The sequence below is a fragment of the Daphnia pulicaria genome, chromosome 8, assembly GCF_021234035.1.
Source record: "Daphnia pulicaria isolate SC F1-1A chromosome 8, SC_F0-13Bv2, whole genome shotgun sequence".
NCBI lineage: Eukaryota > Metazoa > Arthropoda > Branchiopoda > Diplostraca > Daphniidae > Daphnia > Daphnia pulicaria.
This window is the reverse complement of record NC_060920.1, coordinates 7,293,359-7,309,061: the sequence shown is the minus strand read 5'-3', so window position 1 is coordinate 7,309,061 and position 15,703 is coordinate 7,293,359. Positions and strand designations below refer to the sequence as shown.

General features: G+C 38.7%; 3 protein-coding genes and 2 long non-coding RNA genes across 8 annotated transcripts; 3 read left to right on the top strand and 2 right to left on the bottom strand.

Moving 5' to 3' along the window:
* Positions 1–27: 27 nt before the first annotated feature.
* On the bottom strand, positions 28–2,138 carry LOC124312256 (alpha-1,3-mannosyl-glycoprotein 2-beta-N-acetylglucosaminyltransferase-like). The gene is made up of 7 exons (XM_046776710.1): positions 1,782–2,138; positions 1,602–1,719; positions 1,238–1,512; positions 1,034–1,172; positions 737–968; positions 551–655; positions 28–474 (listed from the first exon to the last, which is right to left on the bottom strand). The coding sequence occupies exons 1-7, from the start codon at positions 1,887–1,889 to the stop codon at positions 96–98; spliced, it is 1,356 nt and encodes a 451-aa protein (XP_046632666.1). The 5' UTR covers positions 1,890–2,138; the 3' UTR covers positions 28–95.
* Positions 2,139–2,647: 509 nt separating this feature from the next.
* On the top strand, positions 2,648–3,963 carry LOC124312257 (tubulin-specific chaperone C-like). The gene is made up of 2 exons (XM_046776711.1): positions 2,648–3,681; positions 3,746–3,963. The coding sequence occupies exons 1-2, from the start codon at positions 2,990–2,992 to the stop codon at positions 3,894–3,896; spliced, it is 843 nt and encodes a 280-aa protein (XP_046632667.1). The 5' UTR covers positions 2,648–2,989; the 3' UTR covers positions 3,897–3,963.
* A 1,837-nt stretch (positions 3,964–5,800) lies between these two features.
* Positions 5,801–6,992, top strand: LOC124311915. Its single transcript, XM_046776281.1, has 2 exons — positions 5,801–6,365; positions 6,432–6,992. The coding sequence occupies exons 1-2, from the start codon at positions 6,135–6,137 to the stop codon at positions 6,990–6,992; spliced, it is 792 nt and encodes a 263-aa protein (XP_046632237.1). The 5' UTR covers positions 5,801–6,134.
* Positions 6,993–7,038: 46 nt separating this feature from the next.
* LOC124352508 lies at positions 7,039–8,027 on the bottom strand. Of its 2 annotated transcripts, XR_006921467.1 has the most exons (3): positions 7,700–8,019; positions 7,397–7,626; positions 7,039–7,326 (listed from the first exon to the last, which is right to left on the bottom strand). It is a non-coding gene; the product is annotated as an uncharacterized LOC124352508 (long non-coding RNA). The 2 variants fall into 2 exon arrangements; XR_006921468.1 differs by having other exon boundaries at positions 7,039–7,332; positions 7,397–8,027.
* Positions 8,028–8,150: 123 nt separating this feature from the next.
* Positions 8,151–13,475, top strand: LOC124352506. 3 transcript variants are annotated; one of them, XR_006921466.1, is made up of 12 exons: positions 8,151–8,684; positions 8,749–8,914; positions 8,990–9,318; positions 9,389–9,610; positions 9,676–9,768; positions 9,837–9,945; positions 10,013–10,181; positions 10,323–10,448; positions 10,524–11,750; positions 11,826–12,591; positions 12,765–13,135; positions 13,245–13,475. It is a non-coding gene; the product is annotated as an uncharacterized LOC124352506 (long non-coding RNA). The 3 variants fall into 3 exon arrangements; XR_006921465.1 differs by having other exon boundaries at positions 8,152–8,680; positions 12,788–13,135; positions 13,245–13,474; XR_006921464.1 differs by having other exon boundaries at positions 8,153–8,684; positions 12,788–13,135; positions 13,245–13,474.
* The last annotated feature ends 2,228 nt before the right edge of the window (positions 13,476–15,703 follow it).

The following is a 15,703-nucleotide window of genomic DNA, read 5'->3' as shown; positions in this document are numbered from 1 at the left end:
CAGTTCACCAATTTTAAAACAATATTATCTTAATCAATAAATTTATCTGTATTTTTTTTAACATTATTATGTCTAATTCATCATTTACTGGCACATCAACTCCAAGTTAGGTCGTATCCTTTCCAATTGGAATGAGGAGCCAGATAGATTCTGCGACCGTTGAGGAAAAAGGAAACGATTCCGTGATAGCCTGTTCGAGGGACGCCACTCTTAAAGTCGTCCATCAGTCCCAAAAGTTTTGCAGCACTTTTAAAGGTATCTTTGGTGTGATAGGTAATTCGAACTGGACCGTCGAACGGCAAATTTACATTGGTGCGAACGTCTGGGGCTGATACCAGCGGAAGGCTGTACACGTTCCGGATATAATCAGCGTCGTAAGTAGACTGTGTTAGACGACTCATATTTTCCTTGGAAAAATCCACTGGTATTTCGTTGAGTTTGATGTATTTGAGATGTTTGTCAAAGAACAAACCACTAAAACAATCACAATAACATTCTTGATTTAGTCCACAGATTCGACGAAGAGTAGTGAAAAAGATTTAAAACTTACTTGCTAACTCCAATTTTGCCAAATGTTCTTGTGCGTGATACTTCAGGTCGTATACAAGCACGATCTTTTCTCTGCTCTGGTCTTCTCATCCAATCATCCCAGTAACTTTAATTTGAAACAAAGAAATTTTCATTTTTCAATTTAAAATGTGTGGAGATTAAAAAAAAAATAATAATAAATAATTACGATTTTGGCCATTTTGGTTCTAGCTCATCCCACAATTCTTTCGTGATCATCCAGCCTAATCCCGGGAAAAAATCACTGCGATAAAGAAGTTTGCTTCCCTGGTCGACGTCAACTAAACTTGCTTTGCCATTATCATTCCAAGCAGAGACACACCACAACGAAGGGTCATTCTTCAATAACTGGTATGTTGAGGCGAAATATGAAAAAAAGTCAGGGGCCACGTCTAAATCATCTGCACAGATACGAAAAGTATTATTAATTATATATATTTTTTAAAAATTAATATTCAGTTCATACCCTCGACGATTATAACGGCGGTATGGTTGAACGTGCGAAACACCTGACTCAAGCCAAATAAATAATGCCGTGCAATTTTAAAGTAGCCTTTGAACTTTGCCTCTCCGGGCGGAACAATCGGTTCGCTTTGGTCAGGTTGCTGAATAATCACATAGAAAAATGATCTTATTTGGTATGTTTCTTTTAAAATTATTAATGAATTACCTGTATATAAGTTACTTGTGATGCATCACTATATGAGCGAATGACCTTGGCAGTAGCACCATGAGCACAATCTTGGCTGACTATTATAGGGAATTTCTTGGCATCTGGTCTGTATTTGAGCAAACCATCTAAACTACGACGAATGTCTGGGCGATTGCAAGAAAACACGAGCACAGGAAGAATTATGTCTTGTGTAACATCTTTTTTTGTGGCTGGAAATGGAACTTTGGGTTTTTCAAGAGGAGATTCTTTAATCTCCAAGGCTTGTAAAACATCTTCAAAATGAAAAACATTGGTATAGATTAAAAATTTAATTTTAAATTAAAAAACAAAAACAACAAAAACAAACAAACATGCAAAATACTTTCAGGCCTTGGTGTCAATTTTTTTAGTTTGTCCACAAGTAGTTTGTAGGTTTCTTCCTGTTGGCTGATTTGCACTTCAAGTTCTTGGATGTATTTTAACAGGGAACCTTTTCTCGTCTTAAAGATGAAAGGATACTACACCCAACTAAATTAATAATAAACTTAAAATTTAAAATTACCTCAACATCAATCTTTTTCACTGCATTTTCATTAAAGATGACAAAGGCAAGGACAAGCCAACTAGCGAAGCAAAAAGCCACAATCAATCCGAGCCGCTTATATTTCATGTTGTTCTTTTCAGAAATCTGGAGCTTGTATGACTTTTTCCTTAATAATCATGATGTAATCTCATTCCGTTTTACGCACAACAATAAGGTTCTTGACTCCGGGTTTCGATCTATCACGACGTAAGTTTAGTTTTTCTAACTGTAAATATGTTTGGGTATTAGTCAAAACTCGAAAAGCATAACAAGAGAAAGTAGTTTTTCAATAGCAGACTGCAGACATGACAGATAGATAACAGTTGCCAGTTATAAAAAGTAATGACACGTGTCATTATGTAAATAGCCAGTAAATATTGTGGGTTGTTTACTCTTTTCATTGCAAAATTCAATAAGGATTTTAAGAAAATATAAATACTCGTCCATAAACTATAGTTTATAATGAATAAACAAAAATATATATAATTTTGGCAACCCTAAGGCGAGTAATGTTGTCTGCTCGTTTGCTTCCGTCGTCGACATTATATTATGCAATGACTGAAAAGTAAGAAAAATCTAGAATGAAAAAATACCCTCGTAGTGGAGGTTATGATTTCAAAAATTTTTTAAAGGGAATTCTTGTTTTAGAAGTCGTTGCATTTGCGGGTTGTTATTTTGTGTGGAACCGCATGAACAAATCTAGGCCGTTCCGTAAGTCGATACTAGATAATTTTCCTTATATACTCGAAGGTTACTACAGTCTCGGCGAAAAATTTGATTCGACCAACAATATTCGCTCATTGGATGCAAAAATCTGGGAATGTGAAAAGAAACAGTCTTCATAATTTTGATTAACATGGCTTTGTTCAAAATAATTTATTATGTTGGAGGTTTTGCAGCTTTAGGCTACGGTGCACTAAAATTCACAGAACTAAATGAACATAAACTTCTAAAAGAACTTGCACCATCAGCAGAGCCTGCCACAGATGCAGAGAAGAAAAAAAAGCTTATGATGGAGGTAATAAAAAATGCAGCAGACAACAAAAAAACAAAAGAACACTATCCAACATCACAACAACACATGATTCATGTGAAAAAAGAAAGTGACAAGTGAATAACTCTGGTAGTGAACTTTAGAAATCCAGCAGTGTTGTAAACCTTCCAATAGCGTCTATAGTTGCATAACAATGTCTCAACAACAATTAGCAGCATTTCTCAGTGAATTGAACTTGTTGGAGCAAAAAGTTAATAATTTAGTAAGTGGTGAAAATGTGAATACTAATGTTGCAAGTGAAGCTCTTCAAAATTTAACCAGATTTGTGTCCGAAAATGCCCCTAGTCTTCCAGCATATGAACTGAGAAGAGCACATGGAGAAATAATGAAGTTAAAAACTAGGATTTTAGAAATCGAAGAGAAAACTAGACGTCAAGGAAAATTCAAGTTTACCAGGACTAACAAGGAAAAACCTCAAGTTATGTCCCTGCCTACTGAATGCCCAGAAGAAAAAATTAGCTCGGCTACTGAAAGACCTTCAAGAGGGTTACTTCCTACACTAATCAACTTGACAAATGAAACCATAACAATTGATTCAATGGAATCATCAAGTAAAGATATTTGGCTTGATAATTTGGAAAAAAGCACAATCATAATCAAAGGAATTCCAAGTGCACTTCACATGACTAATTTACGTGACTGTAAAATTATTGGAGGGCCAGTTCTTACATCTGTCTTTCTAGAAGACTGCTTTCATTCGATATTTGTTGTGGGTTGTCAACAAATGCGTATCCACAAAAGTAAAGAGTGCGACTTTTATCTCCATATCTGCAGTCGAGTCATAGTTGAAGATTGCTTCGCTTGCCGTTTCGCCCCATACAACAGGTATATATATATATTAAGATTTATTAAAGGTCTTAAGAAAATTAATAACTTGATTTTTGTATAGAGAATATTGCGAGAAGGCCGAAGAATTCAGTCGTGCAAATTTGGAACTTTCTGTCAATCACTGGAACTGTATCGATGACTTCAACTGGCTGTCTGTAGAACAATCACCTAATTGGTCAATCTTGCCTGAAGATAAAAGAATTAAGTTGTAGGTTACAGAAGTAACAGGTGTTGTAATCACAGGCTTAAGTAACACAAATACATCAGTATAGTAAAATTCGTCTCACTGTTAATTGTACTACCTTTTTTTATATTAATCTCAAAGATTTCTCGATTTTACATCAGTAGCTAGTTGTTTATTCCTTCAACATTGAAAATCGTTCATATCTTTTAGTTGCTAGAACTCTAGGTGATTTCAATTGTGATTGCGTTGCTCTACTTCACTCTTATGGAAACCGAAACATTCATTTCTTTCATTCGCCGATAGAAAGTCCTTACTGGAGTGGTAATTTCTTTCACATGGAATGGAACCCATTGATCAGCCATGACCTTAAATATATAATAGATACATTTATGTTCTTGATATCAATTAATAGGAACTCCGACAGGATCTTGATTTCAAATAAGAGAAATCTTGGTCGTAGATCAAATTAATACCGATCCAATTAAGCGCTTTAAATTTTTGTCTAATAAGATTTGATAAGTGAGGATTTTGACCAGTGATAAAAGCAACTATAATTGTTGTACTAGAAAAATTCGTTTTTTTTAAATTATATTTAAAATTTGTTTTATTATATTTAAAAAAATTGGTTGTATTATATTGAAAACGTCGTTGCATAAAAAAAAGTGACAGAAACGTGAAAAGTGACGGAAGTGACGGAAAAGTGAAAAGTTCCGTTTTTCCCATCTAGCGCTATACTGGACCCTATCGAACAAAAACGGAAAAGTGAAAACTGTTCAGTTTCTCTTTTCGGAATTTTTCAGCTCTTTACATTTTTTTACTCAAATCTTACAGAAATCGATAGATCTCAACGAGCTCTTTCCATTTCCGTAAATTTAAAGATTTTTTTAGCTTTATTTTAGCTGTAGTTTACGTTTTGGAAGTTTTTGGGGGAGGGGGCTTAACATACAGAAGCTTATTAGGAATGTTTGATCATCGTATTCCCATTCAGATTGTTATTTTCAAATATGGTTTTCATGATGAATGTTCATTAGAGTGCGACGGCGATTTCGAATCGATTTTATTCTGAAGTTTATCTAAGTAAATAAACCAAAAACTTAACGACCAACTGCGTGATAGCAGACGTGAAATAAACGTGAATTTTATTACTCTCAATTTATTCTCTACTCTCTTTTATAACCAGTAGCAATCAAAATTTCATCGAAATCGCAACTTCGGACGTTAGCCAACTCTATTATCCACGTTGCCTTGGAGAATGATTCACGCACCAAATTCTTATGTTTCCCTAATTCCCTTACATTAGCTTACAACTGGCACAAGATTACTACTAGTTCTATTTATAATTTATTAATAATATTTTATTGAGAAATAAAATAATACGCAAAATAAATAAAACAATTCATATTAAATGGCAACTTTTTAACCCCTTTCTCGGCTCGTGCGATTGGCCTGCAGACACGCGAGACACTAGAGTAGTGACCATATTTCCGGATCTAGTCTTCATTTAAATCTGATTAATTATTTTAAAGATGTAATTACATCTGTAACATCCAAATTTAAATCCGTTGATATCTTAGACATCCTTTGCCGAAAAAAAAACAACCAATTTCGAAAGGTAAGTTACTAATTTTATTTTTCATTAGAAATAGTTTTAACGTGTAAAATATGATTTATTAGGTTATAATGGTGATTCCGGTCGTTGAGCTAAACGCTGCAATGGCCGTTGTCAGACATTGCTACCATTCCGACAGGATTCGCTTTCACTTGGCTTGGCCTTACATAACCGGATTGGTACACGAGTGCATGTTGTAAATAACATAAATACAGAGTTGGGAGTCGCTCACTGATTTGAGAGCGCGCTCAGCGCTCTTCGCTCAGTGCTGAAAAGTGAGCGGCGCTCAGCTCGCGCTTGCCAAAAAAAAAAGTGATGCTGTGCGAGTTTCTGTTTTCTGAAAATGGTTTTACCCATTTCAGATCTTGTCAAGGCTAGAGTTGTTAGGGGTAACAGTTACCATCAAAGGCGAATTAAAGATGCATTGCGTTTTTTAACTTCAGCAACAGCAACTTTAACTGAGCAGTGCAGTGCTCACCGTGAGATACAAAGGAGTTTAAAGAAATTGCTCCGATCTTACCGCCATGGGATCGAATATCGTTTCAACAATGGTGTTAACATAATCAATGGCGTTTCACTACAGTGCGTATTTGCTTATTTTTGTTTTTGTAAACTTATTTTACATTCATTTTTCTTTACAGCGACCCCGTGATATCAATGCAAGATATTGCCAAAGCGCAATCAGTGACCGGAAGTGGATACCATCAATCCAAAATTCAACATTTCAGAGCTTTACTGATGCAACCTATCAGTTTTGTTGAAGAGTGCAATGCTCACAGGGAAATACAGCGTAGCATGAAAATTCTGGATCCCCAGTATCGTACTGGGTTTAACTACACCTTCAACAACGCTGTTGTTCACAATTCGTGGGCTTTCCCTCGCCATCTGGTAATTTATATTTTCACCTTGTTGACAATTTCACTTTCTTATCTTATGTTTTTTTTACTCCAATAGTATTCACCAATTCAAGGGTTTGGATGGGGACCCAGGAAAACGACTTTGTTATGGCAATACCATGCACTTCCTAAGGATCCTAATTATCGTCACCCTGTCAATTTCCATGCTTTAAATTCAACTTCTACTTTAACTACAACTACAACTTCTCAACCTCGTGGAACATCTACTCGGGCTCAACAATTCCCACCTGTTCAACAATTTCCTGTTCGAGCAAATGCCAACCAACAACTTTCTCAAATTCATGTCCAACAGTCCAATATCAGTACTCCATATGTTGTTTGTGCTCCCTCCATGACTCGCAGACATTTTCAAGTTGTTCAATATTTGTCTCAAACTCCACAACCACCCCATAACATTGCTCATCCAAATGTAAACTCCCTACAACAACAAACACGATTTGTCCTACAACCACCACGTCTCATTCTACGGGAGCCACAAATTGATCCGCGTCGTCAGTTCGAGCGTCAAAATGATGAAGAAAATAGACGAGAACAACTATATAAGAGAAGATCATCAACGTCGCCAGCGAGAAAGCAGACTCGAAAAACAACACCGTAGGCGCAATTACGAGTAATTTCACTTTAACAATAAACATTTCACTCAATTCATCAAACACAGAAATTGTACTACTGCATTAATACTTCAGAAATAAAATTTTCAACTACTCAACTTTCACTCAATCAATACAGTAGACTAAGGGCTCATTCAGTTGAACAATAAGAAGAATAAACGATAAGTCTACACCCACTTGTTATCTTAGCATCAGCTGGTTGTTGGAAATTGACATAGGCATAGCCAAGTGAAGGGCAAGTGATCATTTCTCTGCATACTCCATGCTGTGACCACATGATACCAATTGGTCTTTTTCGAAGGACATCAAAGTTCATGCTGTCTAGGGCTCATTCAGTTTTACAATAAGAAGGATTAACAAAAAGTCTTGACTGAATATAATTGTGTCTTACCATCAGCTGGTTGTGGGAAATTGACATAGCCAAGTGAACGACCAGTGGTCATGTCTCTGCATACTCTAATGGAAATCACAGGCCCAGCAGTGGAAAACTTCTCGAAAAGCATGGCTTCAGTGGCCTCATTGTGAAGATCACCAACGTATAGAGAGGCAATTGGGTAATTAACTCCAGCAGTGTTGATCATTTTTCAGGAAATTCAAGATGGCAAAAGATATTAAGTTGATCTGCAGATAAAAAGAGAAGATTAGCAAAAAATAATGCAACATTATCAAAAGGGATATGAAACGTTTCACTGACGAAAACGACTAATTGACGCAATGTGATACAAACACGTGAGAAGGGATGGTTGCCATGTTGGGATGTTGAAAATTTACTTCGAGACAAAGGCGTAGAAAACGAGTAACAGATTGTGATGGAGTAAGAAAGTTGTTTCACTGAAGGAAATTTTTTTCCCCTTAACTACTAACTTAAATTAAAGTAGTGTTCTTCTTTCTTTTTTTTGATTTTGGGCAAAATTAAAATTTTTTCGTGATTTTTTGCATTTAGAAATGAGAAAAACGAAGAAATCGACTCAACACTCGCTGTCCCTCAGAGAATGTTCTGGATATAAGCTAAATTCGAGAGGCGCCACCTGCCGCCACCAATCCAAGAAAGCGCATTTCGATTATTCAAAACTTGGCAGTGTAGCCTAATATCCTTTTGAAACAAAGAACAAACGTTACGCGATGAAATTTTCAAATTTCCCTATGCGAGTTCGCGCGAAGTCCTATCAGCGTAGTCGTATCAGTTCAAACTATTTTTTCAAACTATTTCTCAAATTCGCAATTCACATGTAGAATCCTTACAAATCGTCATGTAAATTTTATAATAAAATGAATAGGACTATCTCATCTCTCCATACCCATGGCCTACCTTTTCATTACGTCGGTTTACGTCTCATCAGTGCAGACTGCAGAAGAAACCAGAAATAGGCTTTTCTTCCATCTTTTCTCAACAGATACACCCTCGATTGAAAAAAGAGACGTCACAGTTGCAATGCTTGCTCTTCAAGAGGCAATGCATGCTCTCTACTGTATCCAAACAGTCAATGTAATGCAAAACAATTCACTTACAGATGGCTTACAGCGATAAGGATTTCCGATTCATAGCAACCAATGATTTGATGGGAGAGTTACAGAAAGATTCCATCAAGTTGGACTCTGAGCGAAAGGTTGTTAAGATGCTTCCTTGCTGGTTGGAGGACAAGAATGGTGAAGTCTAGAACCTGGCCGTCAGATGGTATGTATAGTTAAACCAGAAATGTACAGAAATTCACTCGGTACTTATAATTTTGATTGAATTCATAGTGGACCTTTAGTCATAAAAGTGAAGGATGTTCAAGTGGAAACGATTGTTAAACATCTTTGCACAAATATGTCATCAGACAAGGAACAATTAAGAGATATCTCGTTGATTGGTTTAAAAACTGTTATTAGTGAACTCCCTTTGACTGCATCTGGAATGGCAGCATCTGTAAGTTCTACAGAATGGCATATTTACTTTCTTTTCTATTGATGTTTTAAATGCTTTGGTTTGTTCCCCAACCAGGTTTGTAAAAGAATAACAGGTCGCTTGAACACGGCAATTGCCAAGCAAGAAGATGTGTCAGTACAACTAGAGGCCCTTGATATCTTGGCTGATTTGCTTACCAGATTGGTCTCCTTTCACGAAGCTATCCGCGAAGCATTATTACCCCAGCTAGCTTCGCCGCGTCTTGCAGTACGCAAACGTACAATCCAGGCTTTAGGCCACTTGGTTGTGTCGTGCCATCATACTCTATACGTGAAGTTTATGGAACACCTTCTTGATGGTCTGGCCAAGAACTCTACCACTTCAACAACCAGAACTTACATTCAAGCAGTTGGTGCTATAATATGGTATCCAAACACTTGATCAGTTGACAACTTAATTGTTGCATCATAAATGCTAAATGTTTTCCTCTAATAGAAACTAGTCGACAAGCCGGTCATCGCTTTGGTGAGAACGTGGAGAGAGTGGTGCCGTCTCATTCAGTTCATTAACGTAGATGATGATGAACTCCGAGAGTTCTGTCTTCAGGCTTTTGAGGCACTCGTTCACAAATGCTCTAAAGAGATGACACCTCACATTGGTACTCTCACTGGTATCTGCCTGGAACTATTAGCCTATGATCCAAACTACAATTACGAAGTACGAAACATCAGCTAACATTTATTTGAATTATCGAACTTGTAGAGTAATAATTTTTGTTGTAGGAAGAAAAAGATGACGAAGGAGATATGGAAACTGAAGAAGAAGATGAAGAAAGTGAGGAAGAGTATTCGGATGATGACGACATGTCCTGGAAAGTGAGTAAACGATTTCATCATCGGAAGAGAAAAAAAAGGAAAAAAAAATATTTTATTTTTCCCCTCAGGTACGACGATGTGCTGCAAAATGCTTAGAGGCGATTATCAGCACCCGCCCAGATTTGCTAATAGATTTTTACAGTACCATTTCTCCTGTGTTGATCGTTAGATTTAAAGGTTCGTAAAATTCAGTTGTTCTGATCAAAATTGGAACAATTAATCAAAAAATGTCTGGCATTTTCAGAGCGTGAAGAAAACGTAAAAGCTGATATCTTTCATGCATTCATTGCTGTTTTGAAACAGACCAATCCATCTGGATCTGTTCGCGACTGGCTTCGGCGCTAATCAAGAGATTTACAGCGTGTTGATGCAACAAGTTCATCATTATTAAAGTCACCAGTAAACAAATGAAGGTAACGAAAGGTTCCCTTTAGTTCTTGGAATGGTAAATACTTACACTTTCAATCCAGGACAAAAGCCTAAAAACTCGGCTTGCATTAATATTACTTTTCTTTGTTTTCGTTGTTTTATTTTAATGCAATGGTTTATTATAGGTACATCCAGTGCATCAACCACAAGTTGCATCACCTCAACGCTACTCAACGGCCAGGACGGCTTTCCATATCTCATATACTAACGGGACCGATGCAGTTTAATGAATTTCTGCAATCCATTCAAAAGTAAAATATTATTTGTTTATCTTTTCTTGTTATTCGTTGAGATCTTAACTTAACATAATTATTTTCTTTCAAAAGGTCGAAATCCTGCACGAAAGACTTATGGGGTCGCTTGATGCCATCATTCGTCAACCAGCCGTTTGACAAGAAGTCAACGATAGGACTAATTTTAGCTAACATAGTACCTTCCCCCATCCCCCTCAAATTCTTCTCTTTCTTCTCTACTTGAAGTTGTAAATAGTTGATTGTCATCTGGCGTATTGTTTTTATAGATTACCTAGCGCCTTTATAAATCTCCCACTTTACCCCAATCTGATGGGAATTTGACTTGCTTCGCTCTTGTTGCAAAACTATCGATGGCGTATCAATAAATAATTCCCCTTTTTTTTCTTTTCTTTTTTAAACTAGACTTGCTGTGATTTTGAGATGTACATAAAACAGATGAAACTTTCACTCCCAACTTAAAATTATTGTTTTCTGTTTGTTAATTCTCTTTTTATTTTCAAAGTTCCATAGTCAATATAAATATAGTTTACATGGCAGACAACTCTTCTCAGGGAGCTACCACTAACGGAATCTGGTTGTCGCCCTGAACAATTTTTTTCACCCCGTTCATCCCCCCCCCCCCCTCCCGATTCTCAATTTTTATCAGTAAATGGACAGATCAGTATCTCGGTTTGGATCAAATTCGTATAACATGGAAGACACTCGATTCAGAAAAGAATTTATAAGAAAAAAAAAGAAAATACGCCGGGTAAGTTTTGAACTGAAAATTCTGAAAGAGAAAAAGCAAACAATAGCTAAAGACTATAAAGGAACAGGGTTTACCAAACTGGCTCAATAACGATTTGTTTTATTAACTTGAAATTCGATGCTATCAAGTGTCAACCGCCGAAAACATATTTCAGCAAGCATGCTTCGAGTTTTCTTTTTTCTAACCCTTCTCAACATCCATACCCTATCCATTTCTTCGTGAATTGCATTTCAAAACAGGATAATTTTTATATTCAAAATAGACAAACTTGTAATTTTTCTCCTTCAAAGGACCCACCATCTAAGCCCATCGAAGAGACTCAAGTAGCAGCAACTGGAGCCAAACAGCGCACCTACGCCGATGTGGCGAAAACGGCGGTCATTTCTTCTCCGTCTCAGAGATCCACTCCACCTCCGGTTTCCGTCAAATCTGACCAGCAACGACACCTGGAATTGGCTCTTGACGAGTTGAGGCAAAGATTGGCTCGTCCGGATCACTCGATCAAAACATCCATTAGTACTGAACCGTCCACCGACGCCGCCAACGAAATCGTAATTTCCGCCTTTTTTTTAAATCCTAGATTTGTATTTGAAAATAACTCCTGTGGTTGGTTTTTCTCCTTTCAGGCCCGAATGGGCGAATGGTTGCCACTTGTCAGTCGACACCGGTCGACACATGACTTAACCCAACATCTGTGTAACCGAATCGTCAATGAATCTTCGACTAACGAATCTCGACTGGAATGCGCTGATCCGACAAACGACAAATTGCGTAACCGGGGAGCTTCCGTCTCGCCGTCCACTCCATTCGATGCCTTTGATGATGATAAAAAAATTTTTTAATGCCGGTGCTACCCTCCACGAAATTGACAAATTATTGAATGAGGGAAAAGAGACGTCATATCTATCAAGAAACGACCGTCAAAGAAAATTTTGTCAAAATTTGCAGAAAATTTTTTGTCATTGCGCTTTAAAAAGAAGTAACGAAAACGAAATCAGAGGTGGAGGCCATCTACCATTTCCCCAGATCGCGAATGTACTGTTTTTTTTTTTTTTTTTTTTTTGCGTGGTAATGAGAGAGAAATTGGTAAACAAACGTTGGTTGTTGGGTCACGCAGTGTTGTTGATTTGTCTTGTTTTATTTTTCGCCTCCTGATAGGTGGCGCTGAGACCTTTGCTGTCCAACTACGTCAATTGGCTGAGCGCCATCGCTGGCAATTTAATCAACTGCGCTTCCGTCCTCAACTGGCTGGAAGTGGACAACCGAGGCCGGCGGCTCTACCCACCTCCGCCGTCCGACGATGCAGACGCCGAGATCAACACGCCGGCCGTGGCCGCTGCCTACGCCGTGCGCCGTTACGCGGCCGTTGCATCGGACGAGATCAGCTTCGAAGTATGTACGCTCATTTCATTTACGTAGACACACGCACACACACATAGTCCCCCAAGAAACCATGTCAGCCCGTCCTGCTGGCCCGTTGGCCCATCATTCATTGAGATAGACACAGACGGATGCCGGAGTCCATTATTTTGTCTATTTTTTTCTCATTTCTTTAAATTTAATAGGTGGGTGCTGCCTAATTCCATAGGTGGGTGATATGATATCCGTGATCGATATGCCTCCGCCGGAAGAGAGCATGTGGTGGCGAGGCCAACGCAGATTCGATGTCGGATTCTTTCCGTCCGAGTGTGTCCGGATCATCGGCGACAAAGTGCCGGCTCATTTGTCATTACCCAACACGACGCCCGTCGTCGTGGTCGGCGGCGGGAGCGGCGGAGGAGGATCGAATCCGGGCGGCGCCAGCAGCAGCAGCAGCAGCAGCAAGACTCAGCACCTGCTGAATCAGTCCGGATGCAGCGGCGGCAGCAGCGGCGAAAATTTGCCCACCAAACCGCGGCAATTTGCGCAAGCACGGCAAGCTCATATCCTTTTTCAGGTAGGCAACAACAACCCAACAACACCCAACAACACCCAACAACACCCAACAACACCCAACAACCCGACGTCTTTTGCCTACGTAACGTGGCCTCCATTTCGACTCGCAGCTTCACTAAACGCTCGTTTTATTACACGCGGAAGAGAAGACGAGAGAGAGTCATGGCCTTTGGAACGTACGGAGTTCTTTCGGTGGTCTCCTGTTTAGTTCGGGGACTTTTTCCAGTGGCAGCAGCAGCAGGTGCCACTGAGCACAGACAAGCGCTAAATACGTAGAGAGAGACGAAGAAAAAGAAGTGAGGGAAGATTGAAACGGAATAAGAAGAGGAGGAATGATAGGAATAAAAAGTTTGTGTATTTTTATGACTCCATAAACAAGATTGGGGGGGGGGGGCGGCCGGAAGCGGTAGTAGTGGCCTTCGTTTGCTCGGCAATCCAAGGCCAATTCTTTTCTTTTTTTACCTACAATCCAGCGCGCGCAATTAAGAGTGTTCCGGCTACCCAAGTGGATGCCAAAATCCAGCAAAGGGGAGGAGGGGAATAGAAAAGGTAGAAGAGGCTACACAATATCTGTGTATAAAGTATAGGCTTACTTACACACATGAGTAAGTTGTTGACTCGGAAGCATCCACCGTTTGACCGACCCATTACCGTTTACTCGCTATTAAAGACCACCCGAGATGAGAAAACCTCCACCTTGTCTTCGCTGAAAGCCGCCGGAAATGATTTGAATGTTCACCTCGTTTTGCAATTTAGATTTAGTTGTCCAAAGTCAAATTACATTGGAAGGTATTTTTGCTTTTGTTCTTGTTAGCCGAAAATGTGTCTGTTAATAGACGTCGATGTCGGGGATTGTGGAAAGCGGGTGCTGCTGCCAGGGGTGGCGAGAGGGGGTGATTCAAAGCTCAAATGAACTGTGGAACCGTCTTCTTCCCTGAGCGTCCCTGAGCTGCGTCAGAAGAACAAGGATGCAACGCAACAATAACGTTTTGAGAAAAAAAAATAAGATTCGAGGCTCGATTTTGGGGCGGCCTGATCAACATTTCTACTTTGTTACGTAAGTGCCCAAGAGAAAATAGGAGATGAACGACGACGGAACTGGAACGACAAGACAGAACTTGTCCATTCGCGTCACGTTTTTTTTCATCCGGAATACCATGACGGAATGGAATTTCGAAGAATCTCTTCCAGACTTTATTGCCTATAGTACCCTCAAATAATAAAAGCCAAAAGACAAGACAAGACAAGTACAAGTAAAAATAAAAAATGTTTGAACCAAACAAAATGGTTTCAATCTAAAAAAGAAGCCCTGAAAATATATAATTAAAAAAAAAGAGTGTGAAGATATTTAAAAGTCGATAGGGCGAGGCCATAATCAATAACCATTTGTCCATTTCACATCACCACAAGAGGGAGAGATAAAAAGAGGAGCGACCGATAGAACCATCTAAAGGGGCCATAAGGAGAGGAGGACGAGGCGGAGTAGTCGAGAAAGAATCAACCGGAATATCAATCAACAGGGAAAAAATGGTCGTGGAAGAAGGGAACGACTCGACAGCATGTGGCACACAGCATGGCGTCGGCCCCCTTTTTTTTAAATAATTATTTTTCTTTCTCTCGAAGCAAGAAAATCCCTTTCGAATTTTTTTGTCAAGACGCACACCAGAAAGTCTCTCAACGGCACACGGTTTTTTTTTTTTCAGGCTTGTCCATCGGAGATGAGGTAAATTCGTTTCCCATATACCTACTTGCCCCACTCGGCACTTCATTCCCTATATTTAGGGAATGAAAAAAATAAACACACCAGTTCTATTTTAATAATGCGAAAGGCAAATAATCATGAATCATATAACCATAGAATACAAATTTGAATAGAAAAAGTTTATCATTTTTAAGGATTTGAACCATATGCAATTATGCATTGGTAAATTTGAAAGCTTGACTGGATTTAAGAACCTCGCATTAGATTCAATATTCAATATTTGAAAATTAAAATTAAAGGAAAACTTAGGAAATAAATGTACTTTTTTATTTACTCTTCATTTCCTTTCATACAAAAACTAATTCCAAAATGAGAAATAAACACACGGTATGTTAATTTAAATAGGTTACCATTCGCAACGTATGTACGCGGCATGTGGTCGAGTGGGCTAAGGCATTAACTTCAACAGGTATCCATCATGAGCAACCTTTTAATAACTTAGGTTGATTAACCTCATGTATTCAGTTTGGCAAAACCGGTGGTGAGTAGACGAAATGAGTTAACTAAAGCCCCTGGTGTGAAGTAATAAAATCACGATCTACCTGAGGCGGGGAAAGCTTCTAGAACGTAGAACCACAGACGTCTTAGTCAGTGGTAGAACGGGTTAGAAGGCGTGACATGAAGCTTGGGTATTGAGAAACGGTTGCCTTGTTAAATTTCCCACCCAACTGACGCAAGGGAATTCGACAGTATGCTACTTTTTTAATAGCAATTTTTTATGGAGGTTGTAGTGGCAGTCGCCCCATCTAGGAGTCGCCTGGGGACTTTGTTTTGTTTTCAAACTCAGTCAATTCCAGTTATGAATAA